Raw genomic sequence first — 12,718 nt, forward strand, 5'->3', positions numbered from 1 at the left:
CCCTTTCATGTTGTTTTGATTTTTTCTTAGCATTTCTTAGCGTTATAATTTAAACTAAGAAAGGTAAATATGCCATACTCATGCATATGTTCTGGATGTTGCACTCGGCTTGCAGATGACACCAGCCCTCCCAAAGACAAAGGGACATGGAGGAAGGGTATCCCGGGGCTGATGAGGAAACCTTTCGAGAGGAAGCCGTCTCCTGGAGTCACGTTTGGTGTAAGGCTGGACGACTGTCCTCCTGCACAGAACAACAAGGTCTGTACTGATTTGATTTGTAATAAGTTAAGCATTGCGTTAGATCATGCAGGACACGGAAGTCAAAGGCCCACTAATTGAATCGTCATTCCAGCCAGTCGCAACCAATCACAGCCATTTTCACATCAGGCGGTCCATTTAAATGTCTACCTATTCCTCTCTGCTTCCTGCTACTCCAATGCTGCCTCACACCGCTGCTGCTGGCAAAGCTCGCCTCCACCTTCTCTGTTTTGGGTTTCATCATAACTGTGTCTGAAATTGTTTTGATGTAATAAATGGTTACATCTATGACGAGAGTGTTCCTGACTGAAAAATACTAAAAATAATGAATGCATTTGTGGAGAAAAAAAAATAGAAAATCGACACTAAGCATTTCAGGGTTTTATGTATGTCACTGTTATGCAGTTCATCTGTGTTTGCTCTTGAACACACCTTTTCTCCTCACAGTAATAGCATACTATCCAATGAGCCAAACAATTTCTGCATTTCTCTGTATTCTAGTTTGTGCCTCTGATTGTGGAGGTCTGTTGTAAGCTGGTGGAAGAGAGGGGGTTGGAGTACACAGGCATCTACAGAGTCCCAGGGAACAACGCCGCAATCTCCCACATGCAGGAGGAGCTCAATAACAAGGGCATGAATGATATCGATATCCAGGATGATGTGAGTGGCACTTAATCAATAGATGTTGCTTTAATTAAACTCAACCTTGGAGTCTCATGTTCTACAATGCTGTCCTTAATGTGTTTGGGACAAATAGGAATGGATGCAATATATGACATATTAAATATTTTTAAAGCTGCAGTTTTATCTATATGTGTGCATATAGAACTAGTTTCCACACTGAATACTTCCAAATAAATTAAAGTACGTTCTATATTTATGTATTTTTCTGGCATCCAGAGCAACAGTCAGTGAATGCCATCGCACAATCTTGCATTTCTAGATTGTCATCATAACAACCAAATTAGACGGGTGCAGTATTCAGAGCGACAGCACCCTGATAGTGGATGTGATGTATTCTTGTGAGCCTTAAATCATCCACTTTTTGCACAATTGACTTTCATACACTATTTCCATGTTTTACAGAAATGGAGGGACCTGAATGTGATCAGCAGTTTACTAAAGTCCTTCTTCCGTAAACTTCCAGAGCCATTGTTCACCAATGGTAAGTGCCACCTAGCGGCCAAACATAAGAACTACAACCCAGTAACATGTTGACTGTATTTCTCCTCCAGCCTTTGCCTAATTTTTCATTTCCGCCTGCAGATAGGTACGCAGATTTTATAGACGCCAACAGAACAGAGGACCCAGTGGAGAGACTCAAAGCGCTCAAGAGGATGGTGAGTTGCTCTGACAATTAATTTCATCCCTTTTTTATTATATTATCCCCTTTTTTATTATTTAAATTATTTATCTATTGACTTATTTACTTGGTTTTAAAGCATTTGGGTCATCTTACAACCTGTTCTCACTGTGTGTTAGAGCGCTGTAATCTTACGAAGTCCTTATGAAATGCAATAAAACATTGTTAGATAGAAGAAAAGGTAAACAACTGTGTAACTTTGTCTCCACCTGTTGTAAAATGTCTGTTTCTTCTCTATTTACATACAGCTTCATGAGTTGCCAGATCATCATTACGAGACCCTCAAATTCCTCTCAGCCCATCTGAAAACCGTTGCTGAAAACTCAGAGAAGAATAAGGTGTGTTACTTACAAATGTCTTAAATACGTTTTGATTAGAGAAATTAAATATGTGCAATTAAAACTTGGATTATTGCTTTGTTAGATGGAACCAAGGAACCTGGCCATAGTTTTTGGTCCCACTCTGGTGCGCACCACCGAGGACAACATGACCCACATGGTGACACACATGCCAGACCAGTACAGGATAGTGGAGGCCCTCATTCAAAACGTGAGCATCAGATCTTTAACTGTTATTAACGATATTAAGGTTTTATAACAAATGTTCACATATAAAACACAAAAACTAAATTGTATTCCTTTTTTTTCTTCCCTTTTAGTATGATTGGTTTTTCACTGATGATGGAAACGGAGATCCAGTGGTGGGTACAGGCATCACTGCCATTGAATTATTTTTCTTTCCACTTTCCACTGTCCTCTACCCTATTTTATTCGTCCCTAAAGGGGCCATTTTAGGCAAGTGGATTTGCAAATACAAATACACATAAGCAATTCATTCAGACATATACAAACAACCCAAAATACAAGAAATGATCATGTAAGACAAGTTTAGATAAACAGGGGTTAATGGTCAATCAAAGATCAAAGAGCTGGTCAGCAATATCCAACACTACAGTGAAGTGACCATCTCTTGTACTGCAGCTTATGGCTGTTGGAATAAAAACAGAACTACCTTCCTTGGTTTTACACGCAGACAATGTAAAACACATTTCAGTGCAACACAATGGATGATTCGATTGATTGTGTTTTAGCTCTAAGGACTGCAGATTCCTCTAAAATGTCCTTGTGAATCTTGTTCTAACTGTGTTTCAGACTGCGTCCCGTGAGGAGAGTGCGGTGGAGTCTCAGCCTGTCCCCAACATCGACCACCTGCTCACCAACATCGGCCGTACGGGCACATCGCAGGGTGAAGTATCAGGTAACGCGCTGCCTTTGGCAGACCAACTCTTTGGTGGGTTAAGCTTTCTCTACCCTTTCTCTGCTGAGCGCCGTGGTCAAAGAGGGACCGGTGTGTAAACTTGTAACAAATGTTGATGATGACGACGCTGCTTCTTCCCTAGGCCAAGCTTCCCCTTTTGCTTCTTTGGCTGTAGCCACTAGATAGAAATATCTATGGCTAACCATGAGTCCAAATGCCTGTGTGGGTTTCAGTGGGCAATTTATTTTGCATCAAAGTTACGTAAAAGGATGCAATAATTTGTCACGCTTTTTCATTTCCTTTAAGAGATTTATCCCCCCCCTGCCTGGTATTGAATAGGTTTAGATGTCCTTTTCCCTTTTTAATAACCCCTCTGCCCTTTAATACCTCGTTTTAATCAAACTCCACAACTGGGCTGTGTTTTCTCCCTCCCTTTATCCTGCCCACTGTTGCACTAATAAGGCATGTTCTTTCCCACGTCAGAAATAGATGTTTTTACAGTGAAAGGCGACCTCTGATTCCTTTGTCTCTAGTGAGGCTCTGTCGGGTGTCCTAAAGGCTTTCCCAGCATTCACACATACTGATCTTGACACAGGCCAAGTGGGAGGAGTCTATCACACCATGATGACACTGATGGACTCTATACTGTCCGTGATGGACAGCTGGAACTGTAGGAAGAAGGAGGATTGTTGCCCCCAGTGTAGCTGCCTAGTCTGCAGGAACCCGCAGTTCTTTTAAGTGCAAGAAGAGCCAAAGAGAGAAAGGGGGGAAAAAAAGCAATAAAGAAAGAAACCGTGACAGAAAAGGGAAGCGAAGCGGCTACACGGTACTGTGCAGTGTCCGGTGTTGTGGGTTTTCTGTCAGAGTATACCTAACACAGGCCGGTGCTACTGTCTGAAAGGCTCTCCGCTGTCTCTCCTCACTGTCTCGCAAGCTTGCCAACTGGAGAGATAGCATGGTATGGTTTCTACGTCGCCAGTCAGTGTGCACTTGCATATTGTGCCATCATCTGTATTGTAGGGGGTGTATAGGGGGGCTTGGCTATGTCACACAAACAAACAAGAACAAATTTTAGCTAGAAGGATGATATAAATAAATGTGATTATAGAGCAGGTGAGGACTGATTATAGGTTTCCTTGCTGACACTCTCTTTCTCATGTAGTGTCCCCTCTCCTCATATACTGTAGCTAGCCCCTCTGTGACCCCCCTGTCACTTCTCTTTTTTGGTTTCTTCCATAGCCGTCTCCATCATCACTGTGTCACTGTTGTCATGGCAATTCACGTCATCTCACATTGCTTTGTCAGTTCAGCTAAAAAGCATTGTGATAGTCTATCTGGGAGGTTGGGTATCAAACCTCAATATTTTAAAAAGTGTCCGTAGCGAGTACTGAAAGCTGGCATTGAACGTCCGGACGCATACGTTATCTAATCCGATAGTTCCTGACCTAAACCAGTGGTTCCAAACCTGAGAGTCACAAGATGAATCAAAGAGGTCTGTGAGATAAAAACCTAAGAGTAGAAAACTAAGAAAAATAACTTTTCTCTACGTTTACTTCTAGCTCGTGGACTTGTTGCTGTCTAATAAAGACCATGCATCTCCAAATTCAGATTTTTTTTATTTTTTTTCAGTTAACATTTAGCGCTGAGCAAATTCTACCTGAATAAAACTTTTGAAAAACTCATTGGGAGATCCAAAAAATGTCATAAAGCTGCAGACAGAGCTATTTTTACTAGCTTGTGAAGAGTTTCCATTTTGGAGATGGATATGATTTTCACACTGATGACGAGAGGTTAAAGGTGCTGTAGGTAGGATAGCGAAGATCCACGACTTAGAAAAAAGTTGGGAACTACTGGTTTAGGCCACATTAAACATTTCAGAACTGTGGCTTCTTTTGTTGCGAGAAGAAACAAAAGTTTGTTTTCAGTTCGTAGTGCTAATACCAAGCTCCTTTTTGCGGTTTTAGGTTCAGGAGTTTTCATCAGTAAATGTTATGATAAGGTTCACGTCTGCATTCCTGGATATCCCTCGCCCTCCTTGTGTTGCATGGCACATTATCTGCCTTGCCATTCGGCTGCTGTTAAAATGTACGTGTTGTGTTTGTTGCTAAAGTTGCACTCAGTATCACTAAGAAACTTGAGGAAAGATTAGAACTCTCTTTACTTGGCTTGGACTCGATGTCCGGGTGCGTTTGGGAAGAACGACACATGCCATGTAGATGTGGACCTGAGTGGAACGTAGAGCTCATCTGTACTGTGTGAAGCATGGCCTGTTGTCTGCTCATGGATGTGCTCACTTGTCTTGTCCGTTCTGTGTCTTCACTACACACGATCCTCCTCATCAACATTGTTCTCTTCTCCTTTTTTTTTTTTTTTTCTTCTCCCTGATTCACTTTCCCATGTTGCACCTCCTAGATGTGTTCATCTGTGTTGTTAAATCATCTAACATGTCCCTCTCTTCTCTCTTTTTACCCACAGATTCACCGACTAGTGACTCGGCTAAATCAAAGGTGAGTGTGCGCCCAGTGTTAACCCTCTCAGGAGGTAGGTGACGAGCAGGAGAGATCGCCACCACCTCCAGTCAAGATCAGCATCAAATAAACTTATTACACAACCTACACTTAAAGAGTTATTTCACCCAAATCATCCACAAAAAAAAAAAAATGGTATGTCTTGTCGCCATGCAGATGGTTTCGGTTACATGTGTCCAGCTCATATAGATATCCCATTTTTCCGCGTCCTCCTTAATAGAATGGAATAAAAATGAATTTGTGGTGTATACAGGTGTTGGGGGGAAAAAAAAGTACATTTAAGAAAGTCAACATCTCTTTACAAAACAAACGTCCCTTTCATCTGGGATAGCCCACAATTACACAGTACACCCCCGTCTTCATTGAAATCCGGTATGATTCAGGACACACTGACCAATACGACATTGTAAGTGCCATTTTGTGATTTTAACATCATGACAGGGATGCAGGCCTTTCCAGCAAGTTGGTGCTGTGTCTTTGATTTTCTATTTTAAATCATGGTGCTGTAGTTCACACACGTAACTCAAATTTGATATTGCAAAGTCCAACACAGATTGCAAGTGTGGTGTGGAATGAGCTCTCAATATTACTCTTATTAGGGAGTTTAATCTCATGGACCTCCCTGGGAAATGTTTTGATTGGAACTACTCTCTACTGAAGAAATAGTCCCAATGAAACCTGTTGACATCCTGTAACCATGGATGCTGTTTCTAGGGGGGGGAAATATTCTGTTAAACTTTTTAAATGTAATTTCTCAAAAGGTGTGAGCACCACAAATTATACTTCATTCACATCCATGGTACCAGGGTGGAAGCTGAATATCTCAAAACTATTTGTATGGTTAGATACCACAAGAGCTGAGTAAGAACTTTTTATTTTTTATTTTTTATTTGGCTGAATCAACTCTTTAAATTCATGCGATGATTAGGCTGTCAGTACTGACCAGACAACGCCGACTGTACATCCAGTGAGCCACAGCCTCTTTTTACGCTTCATGACACATTGAAGTTGTGACTGAGGGGCTCAGGACTATGCAGTTCTTTGTTATGAGGTAGAGAGAAAAAAAAAAAAAAAAAACTACGTAAGATTGTGTCATTAGCAAAAGCAGGTGCCTTTCATCACTGCACTGCTGTTATGTGGCTGCTTTCCTTCAGCTTTTAAGCCACTCATGCCAGGGCTCAGGCTCGTGCGGGGATGCTTCAGTTCATGCTGTGCTACTGCTTCTCCTGCTTCTGCTTTAAGGCTGGCATGGAAACAATACTGTTCTCCCTGTTAATGACGCCTGCTAATGTTCCTCTCTCTGTCCACTTCTCTGGTTTGTGGTGCTTCACGGAAGCAGGTGGAGTACAGGTTTAAGTTTCCTGGCAGCGGTGAAGGGTTTTTGTTTGTCTCTTTGACGTGCTCCCTACTTGTGTTTCTCAGCATCAGAAATACTAATTTTGGTATTTCCGTCTCTGCAGGGTTCCTGGGGCTCAGGGAAGGACCAGTGCAGCCGAGAGCTCCTGGTCTCCTCCATCTTTGCTGCAGCCAGCCGCAAAAGAAAGAAATCAAAGGAGAAGCCACAGCCTAGCAGCTCAGACGATGACCTGGATGCTGTCTTCGCCAAGAAGGAAATCCCTGGCCAGAAGCTGAACCACCACGGCCTCCAGACTGAGGGACAGAGCGAGACTCACCCCATCGCAAAGCAACCAGTACGAGCAGAGGAGATGAAAGAGAACGGGAGAACTGTGGAGCTCACACCTAAAGCCAAGAGAGAGCATAGAAACTCCGTATTCCTGAAGGAGAAGACTCCACCCAGACACCCCTCACCTTCCCCATCCCCAAATATCTCAGGCTACCAAACAGCTCCTCAGGCAAAATCCTCCTTGTCGGATCCCCCATCCCAGCTTGATGAGAACACCTCAGACCTCGGGACCATGAGCTCTGGAGCGTCTGTGCCTCGGTCGAGACCGAAAAAGTGGACTGGAGCGTCCCCTGATCTTCCTGCTGGAGCATGTGTCGGACTGGCGGCAGGTCCAGGGGCGTCCGCCGGCGCAGAGGTGAGCTCCATCACCTCGGACTACTCCACCACTTCTTCCATCACGTTCTTAACTGGAGCAGAGTCCAGCGCGCTCAGTCCGGAGCTGCAGGGTGGGGAGGAGGCGGATGACGAACGCAGTGAGCTCATTAGCGAGGGACGACCCATGGAGACGGACAGCGAGAGCGACTTCCCGGTTTTCGCTCCGGGCGGTGGCAGCAGCCAGTCTACACCCTGCCGAGAGCAGAGTCTGGAAAAGACTGAACCAAGAGGAGGTGGAGCAGCTGAAGGCAGCACCACACCAAAACTGGAAGCACGGCGCCTTTTCCCGTCCCACAGGATGATTGAGTGCGACACCCTCTCCAGACGGTGGTCACTAAGACAGAAAACGGACAGTGAATCATCAGTGGAGGGCGTTGCTGGGAGTGGGGAGCGTAGCGAGGGTAGAGCCGATTCTTCCACCCGGCTCTCTCGAGTCCTGGAGGTGATGAAGAAAGGGCGGTCAACAAGCAGCCTCAGCTCGTCCTCGCGAAGCGAGTCGGAGCGCCCCGAACCAGCCTGGCACCTTAAGATCACCGAGCGCCTCAAATTCAGGCTACGCACGTCTGCTGACGATATGTTCACGCAGAAGAGCCGAACTCCAGACGCTCGCGGGAAGAAGAAGAACATCCGCCGCAGGCACACCATGGCCGGGCAGAGAGACTTCGCAGAGCTGGCGGTCATCAACGACTGGAGGGAGCAGGGCGGCGTGGCCCAGACCGCCGAACTGTCAGCTCTGGACCGCCTGAAACCCAGATGTTCCTCTCAGGACTTCTCCATCCGGGACTGGATCACTAGAGAGCGGTTTAGAGGCTCTGATTCAAGCGTCGAGGTCGCGCCCAAAGCCGTTCCCGAGGATGATCATCCAGAAGCCCAGGACGTAGCTCCGGGAAGACCTCCTCCTTCTGCGTCTCCGGGCGCACAGCCGCTAGCAGGGGAGCATGTTAACGGTAGCGGGCTGCAAGGCAAAAACAAAGGCAGCCTCGGGGCGGACCCTCACCCACACAAACTGTCTGGAGCACAAGTTGTCCGCTCACGGTTCTACCAGTATCTGTGAAACCGCAAGAATGGTCTTGTCTATTGTATAAACAGAATGAATGCGTAAATGTACGAATGTGGGTATTTTAGCTAAGGTTACTGCACAATATTTTTTCTACAAAGTATACTTTATGTATCTACTGTACATACTGTTTATAGGCTTACGTGATTGTTACTGGAATAATGCTGAAGAGATGTTTATGTGTGTAATTCCACTGACTCGTTAGCCATACTGGAACAGACTTGGACAGAACTCGGACTTCCTCCTGCAAGATCGAACCTATCTAATGCAAGAATGTGACTTTGCTGTTAATATGTTGTGTCAATGGGACAGAAATGGACTCTGTGGATTGTGAAACAGCACTAATGAAAGTAAGAGGGTCAACTTGACTATTACTGAATGCAGGAGGACGTTTTTTTTTTAAGGAATCATGGTTAAGTTCTTCCTATTATAAGCGGTATGAAGAATGTATTACTCTTTTTGGACTAACACTAGTTACTTGTGACAGTATTGTCATTTTCAAAACAATATGTATGCGTTTCTTTTTTGCCTGTACTTGAAGTATGTGGATGTATCTGAGGGCTGCTTTCTGAGCTGGGTGCTGTGGGAAGTTAGTTTTTTCACAGTGCAGTCGCAACAGCCAGATATTAGCTTGACGGACTGGAAGATTATTATAGTTTTATCAAATAAAGACTGAAAAATCAGTAATGATATGCTGATACTATAGTATGTAATGCTTGGTACAGTAGTTTGTTTCCTAATTTTGTCCAGTTATAGTTCAAAAAGTAAATTTTTACACATTGTTTTTTTTTATCTCAAAAAGAAAAAGTGCCTCTTTTTTCCTTTTAATTGTTTTTACCAACAGACAGACGAGACAAAACATTCTTAGGAGGGAATAATCTCACAGGCATTCCAGAGATGTTTTCTGTTGTGGGATCTTTCCTGGTTTTAGTTTAACTCACATCAACATCAGAGCATTCAAATGTATGTTAGTGTCTGTGTTTCATTATATACTTTTACTTCATTTTTCCTCCCCTCTGTATTTTTCAAGTGCAGTAAAATGCATGGGCGCTTAAACCTGGGAGAAAAAAAAACAAATGTTTAAAACTGCATGAGACAACGTTTTCTGAGCAGTGAACATCTCGCCTGTGTACAGCAACACATGGGTTTCCAATGCCCTCCCTCAACAAACACTGGAAATAAATAATCTTTATTAGATTCTTGTGTCTGTTTGATGTCGTTGTCTTTTATTCTTCCCAAATGTTTCTAGGGTAAAAAACACCTTATTCTTAATCTTTGCCCAAATGCATAGTCTTCTAGTCAACCTTTATATTTTAAATGAAAAATTCACATTTATGTTGTGAAAGTTGCATTTTACTCAGTTTTCTACAGTAACAGATTAGTAAACATACACGTCATGAAATAAAAATGTGAAAGCTACATTGGACTACAAATTTGACAAGCCAATTTCACTTAATTTTTTAGTATGACATGGTATGGTCATGTAAATAATAATTTTATAGAGTATAGTATTGTCAAGGATGTATGGATAGTCATAAAAAATGGCATAACAGTATGTAATAAACATGTCATAAAAGGTCAGTATAGTGTGCCAAAAATGTCATAGAAAGTCATAGTATAGGATGTCATCAAAAAGTCAGTATAGTTTGTCAAAAAACAAAGTCATAGTAAAGTATGTGGAAAAAAGTCAGAAAAACGTTGAATACAGTGAATAAAGTCATAGTATAGTCAAAAAATGTACAGTACGTTAAAAGTCATAACATCACATAGTATGTCGAAAGAAATCATAAAAACAGTATAACTGTGTCAAAGTGATAAAAAGTACGTATAGTACGTTGAAAAGTCATCAAATGTCATAGTATAGCATGTCCAAAAAAGTCATTAAAACGCCATAGTATGTTGAATGAAGTTAAATATAATCAAAATGAATATAAAAACAAGTAAAAACATTTTCAAAAAATTACATTTTGAAATATTTTTGTATTAAATATTTTATTGACATTTTTATGAAGGTACATGGAGAGGGGAAAAAATGAGGGTAGTAATAAACTGCATATTTGACTTGTCATTTTGGGTGTTAAACCTTAAAATTAACTGCACATCATAAGATTTGAACCCACAATCTGCATGGTCATCCTGCCACCACTTTATCACACTGAGCTATCTTACCTGAGGCACTTGACTACTGTTTCCATGTTTATTTGACTTCTTCACTTCCAGTGTTAGAACTTCAAAATTCACTGCTCCTTTTAAAGGAATGAACCATCAACCACAAATCTTTCTTAGATATTCAGCACCTACTCTTGCTGGGCTATTTAAAAAGCTTGAAAAGCAGTGGTTCAAAGTTGTATTTATCGTTCACATTACTGATGACAGTAAAAATGAAACACTCCAGATAGAAGTTGGGTTTGATCCTTTCACGTCAGATCATGAAAAAAGTGAAATAAAGTCACATGTCGAAAAAGTGATAAAAAGTCATAGTATAGTGTGTTGAACAAAGAAAAAAAGTAATAGTATGTCAAAAAGTGATATAAAGTCATAGTATAGTATGTCAAAAAAAGAAAAATCATAATATAGCATGTTGAAAAAAACTTTAAACAAAAGTCATAGCAGAATATGTAAAAAAAAACTCATACAAACATGAAATAAACAGTATAGTATGTTGAAAAATGTATTTAAAAAAGTGATATTATGGTATGTTAAAGAAGTTAAAAAGAAATCATAGTAGGCTAGGTCGAAATAAGCCGAAAAAAGTCACAAAAAAGTCATAGTATAGTATGTCGGAAAAAGCCAAAAAAGTCATAGTATAGTATGTTGAAAAAAGTCACAAAAAAGTCATAGTATAGTATGTCGAAATAAACTGAAAAAAGTCATAGTATAGTATGTTGAAAAAGTCGAAAAAGGTCGTAGCATAGTATGTCGAAAAAAGTTAAAAAAAAGTCATAGTATAGTATGTTGAAAAATGTAAAAAAAAAGTCATAGTATAGTATGTGGAAAAAAGTGATAAAAAGTCATAGTATAGTATGTTGAAAAAAGTGATAAAAAGTCGTAGTATAGTAAAGTATAGTAAATCATAAAAGTCTTTTTTAAAAATGTATTTAAAAAAGTGATATTATGGTATGTTAAAGAAGTTAAAAAGAAATCATAGTAGGCTAGGTCGAAATAAGCCAAAAAAGTCATAGTATAGTATGTCTAAAAAAGTCACAAAAAAGTCATAGTATAGTATGTCGAAAAAAGTCACAAAAAAGTCATAGTATAGTATGTCGAAAAAAGCCGAAAAAAGTCAAAGTATAGTATGTCGAAATAAACTGAAAAAAGTCATAGTATAGTATGTTGAAAAAGTCGAAAAAGGTCGTAATATAGTATGTTGAAAAAAGTAATTGTATCGTATGTCGAAAAAAGTAAAAAAAAAAAAAGTCATAGTATAGTATGTTGAAAAAATTTATGAAAAGTCGTAGTATAGTATGTTGAATTAAGTGGAAAGTACTAAGTCTAGCAAATCATAAAAGTCATAAAACGTCATTGTAGGCTATAGTATTTCAAAAAAGTCATAACTATGTCATAGTATAGTATGTCATGAAAATTAGTTAAAAAGTCATAGCATAGTATGTCAAAAAAAGTAAAAAAACAAAAAAGTCATAGTATATAGTATGTTGAAAAAAATAAAATAAAAGATCACAGTATAGATTGTCATAAAAATGTATTGGTATAGTATGTCAAAAAAAGTCATAAACAATAACACTTATAACAAAATAACCAAATAAATGATGCTTTATAAGAAAAACTATGCAATCCTCGTCGAAAAAGGAAGAAAAAAAGTCAAAGTATAGTATGTCAAAAAAAGTAATAAAAGTCATACTGTAGAATGTCGAAAAAAGTACAAAAAAGTCACAAAAAAGTTATAGTATGTCGAAAAAAGCTGAAAAAGGTCATAGTATAGTATGTTGAAAAAGTTGAAAAAGGTCGTAGCATAGTATGTTGAAAAAAGTAATTGTATCGTATGTCGAAAAAAGTAAAAGAAAAGTCATAGTATAGTATGTTGAAAAATGTAAAGAAAAAAGTCATAGTATAGTATGTTGAAAAAAGTAATTGTATCGTATGTCGAAAAAAGTAAAAGAAAAGTCATAGTATAGTATGTTGAAAAATGTAAAGAAAAAAGTCATAGTATAGTATGTTGAAAAATGTAAGTAGAAAAA

General features: G+C 40.0%; 1 protein-coding gene across 4 annotated transcripts in view; it reads left to right on the forward strand.

Moving 5' to 3' along the window:
- arhgap21a (Rho GTPase activating protein 21a) overlaps positions 1–9,350 on the forward strand; it is an 86,214-nt gene extending 76,864 nt beyond the window's left edge. For all 4 annotated transcript variants that reach the window (XM_078280107.1, XM_078280110.1, XM_078280109.1 and 1 more), the window contains 10 exons: positions 116–258; positions 760–918; positions 1,345–1,423; positions 1,525–1,598; positions 1,870–1,959; positions 2,045–2,170; positions 2,280–2,321; positions 2,773–2,878; positions 5,354–5,385; positions 6,867–9,350. In XM_078280107.1, coding sequence (XP_078136233.1) covers positions 116–258; positions 760–918; positions 1,345–1,423; positions 1,525–1,598; positions 1,870–1,959; positions 2,045–2,170; positions 2,280–2,321; positions 2,773–2,878; positions 5,354–5,385; positions 6,867–8,519 — 2,504 coding nt within the window. In that variant the 3' untranslated portion in view covers positions 8,520–9,350. The remainder of the gene's footprint in view (positions 1–115; positions 259–759; positions 919–1,344; positions 1,424–1,524; positions 1,599–1,869; positions 1,960–2,044; positions 2,171–2,279; positions 2,322–2,772; positions 2,879–5,353; positions 5,386–6,866) is intronic.
- Positions 9,351–12,718: the final 3,368 nt, after the last annotated feature.

The sequence above is a fragment of the Sander vitreus genome, chromosome 22 (assembly GCF_031162955.1).
Source record: "Sander vitreus isolate 19-12246 chromosome 22, sanVit1, whole genome shotgun sequence".
NCBI classification, from domain to species: domain Eukaryota; kingdom Metazoa; phylum Chordata; class Actinopteri; order Perciformes; family Percidae; genus Sander; species Sander vitreus.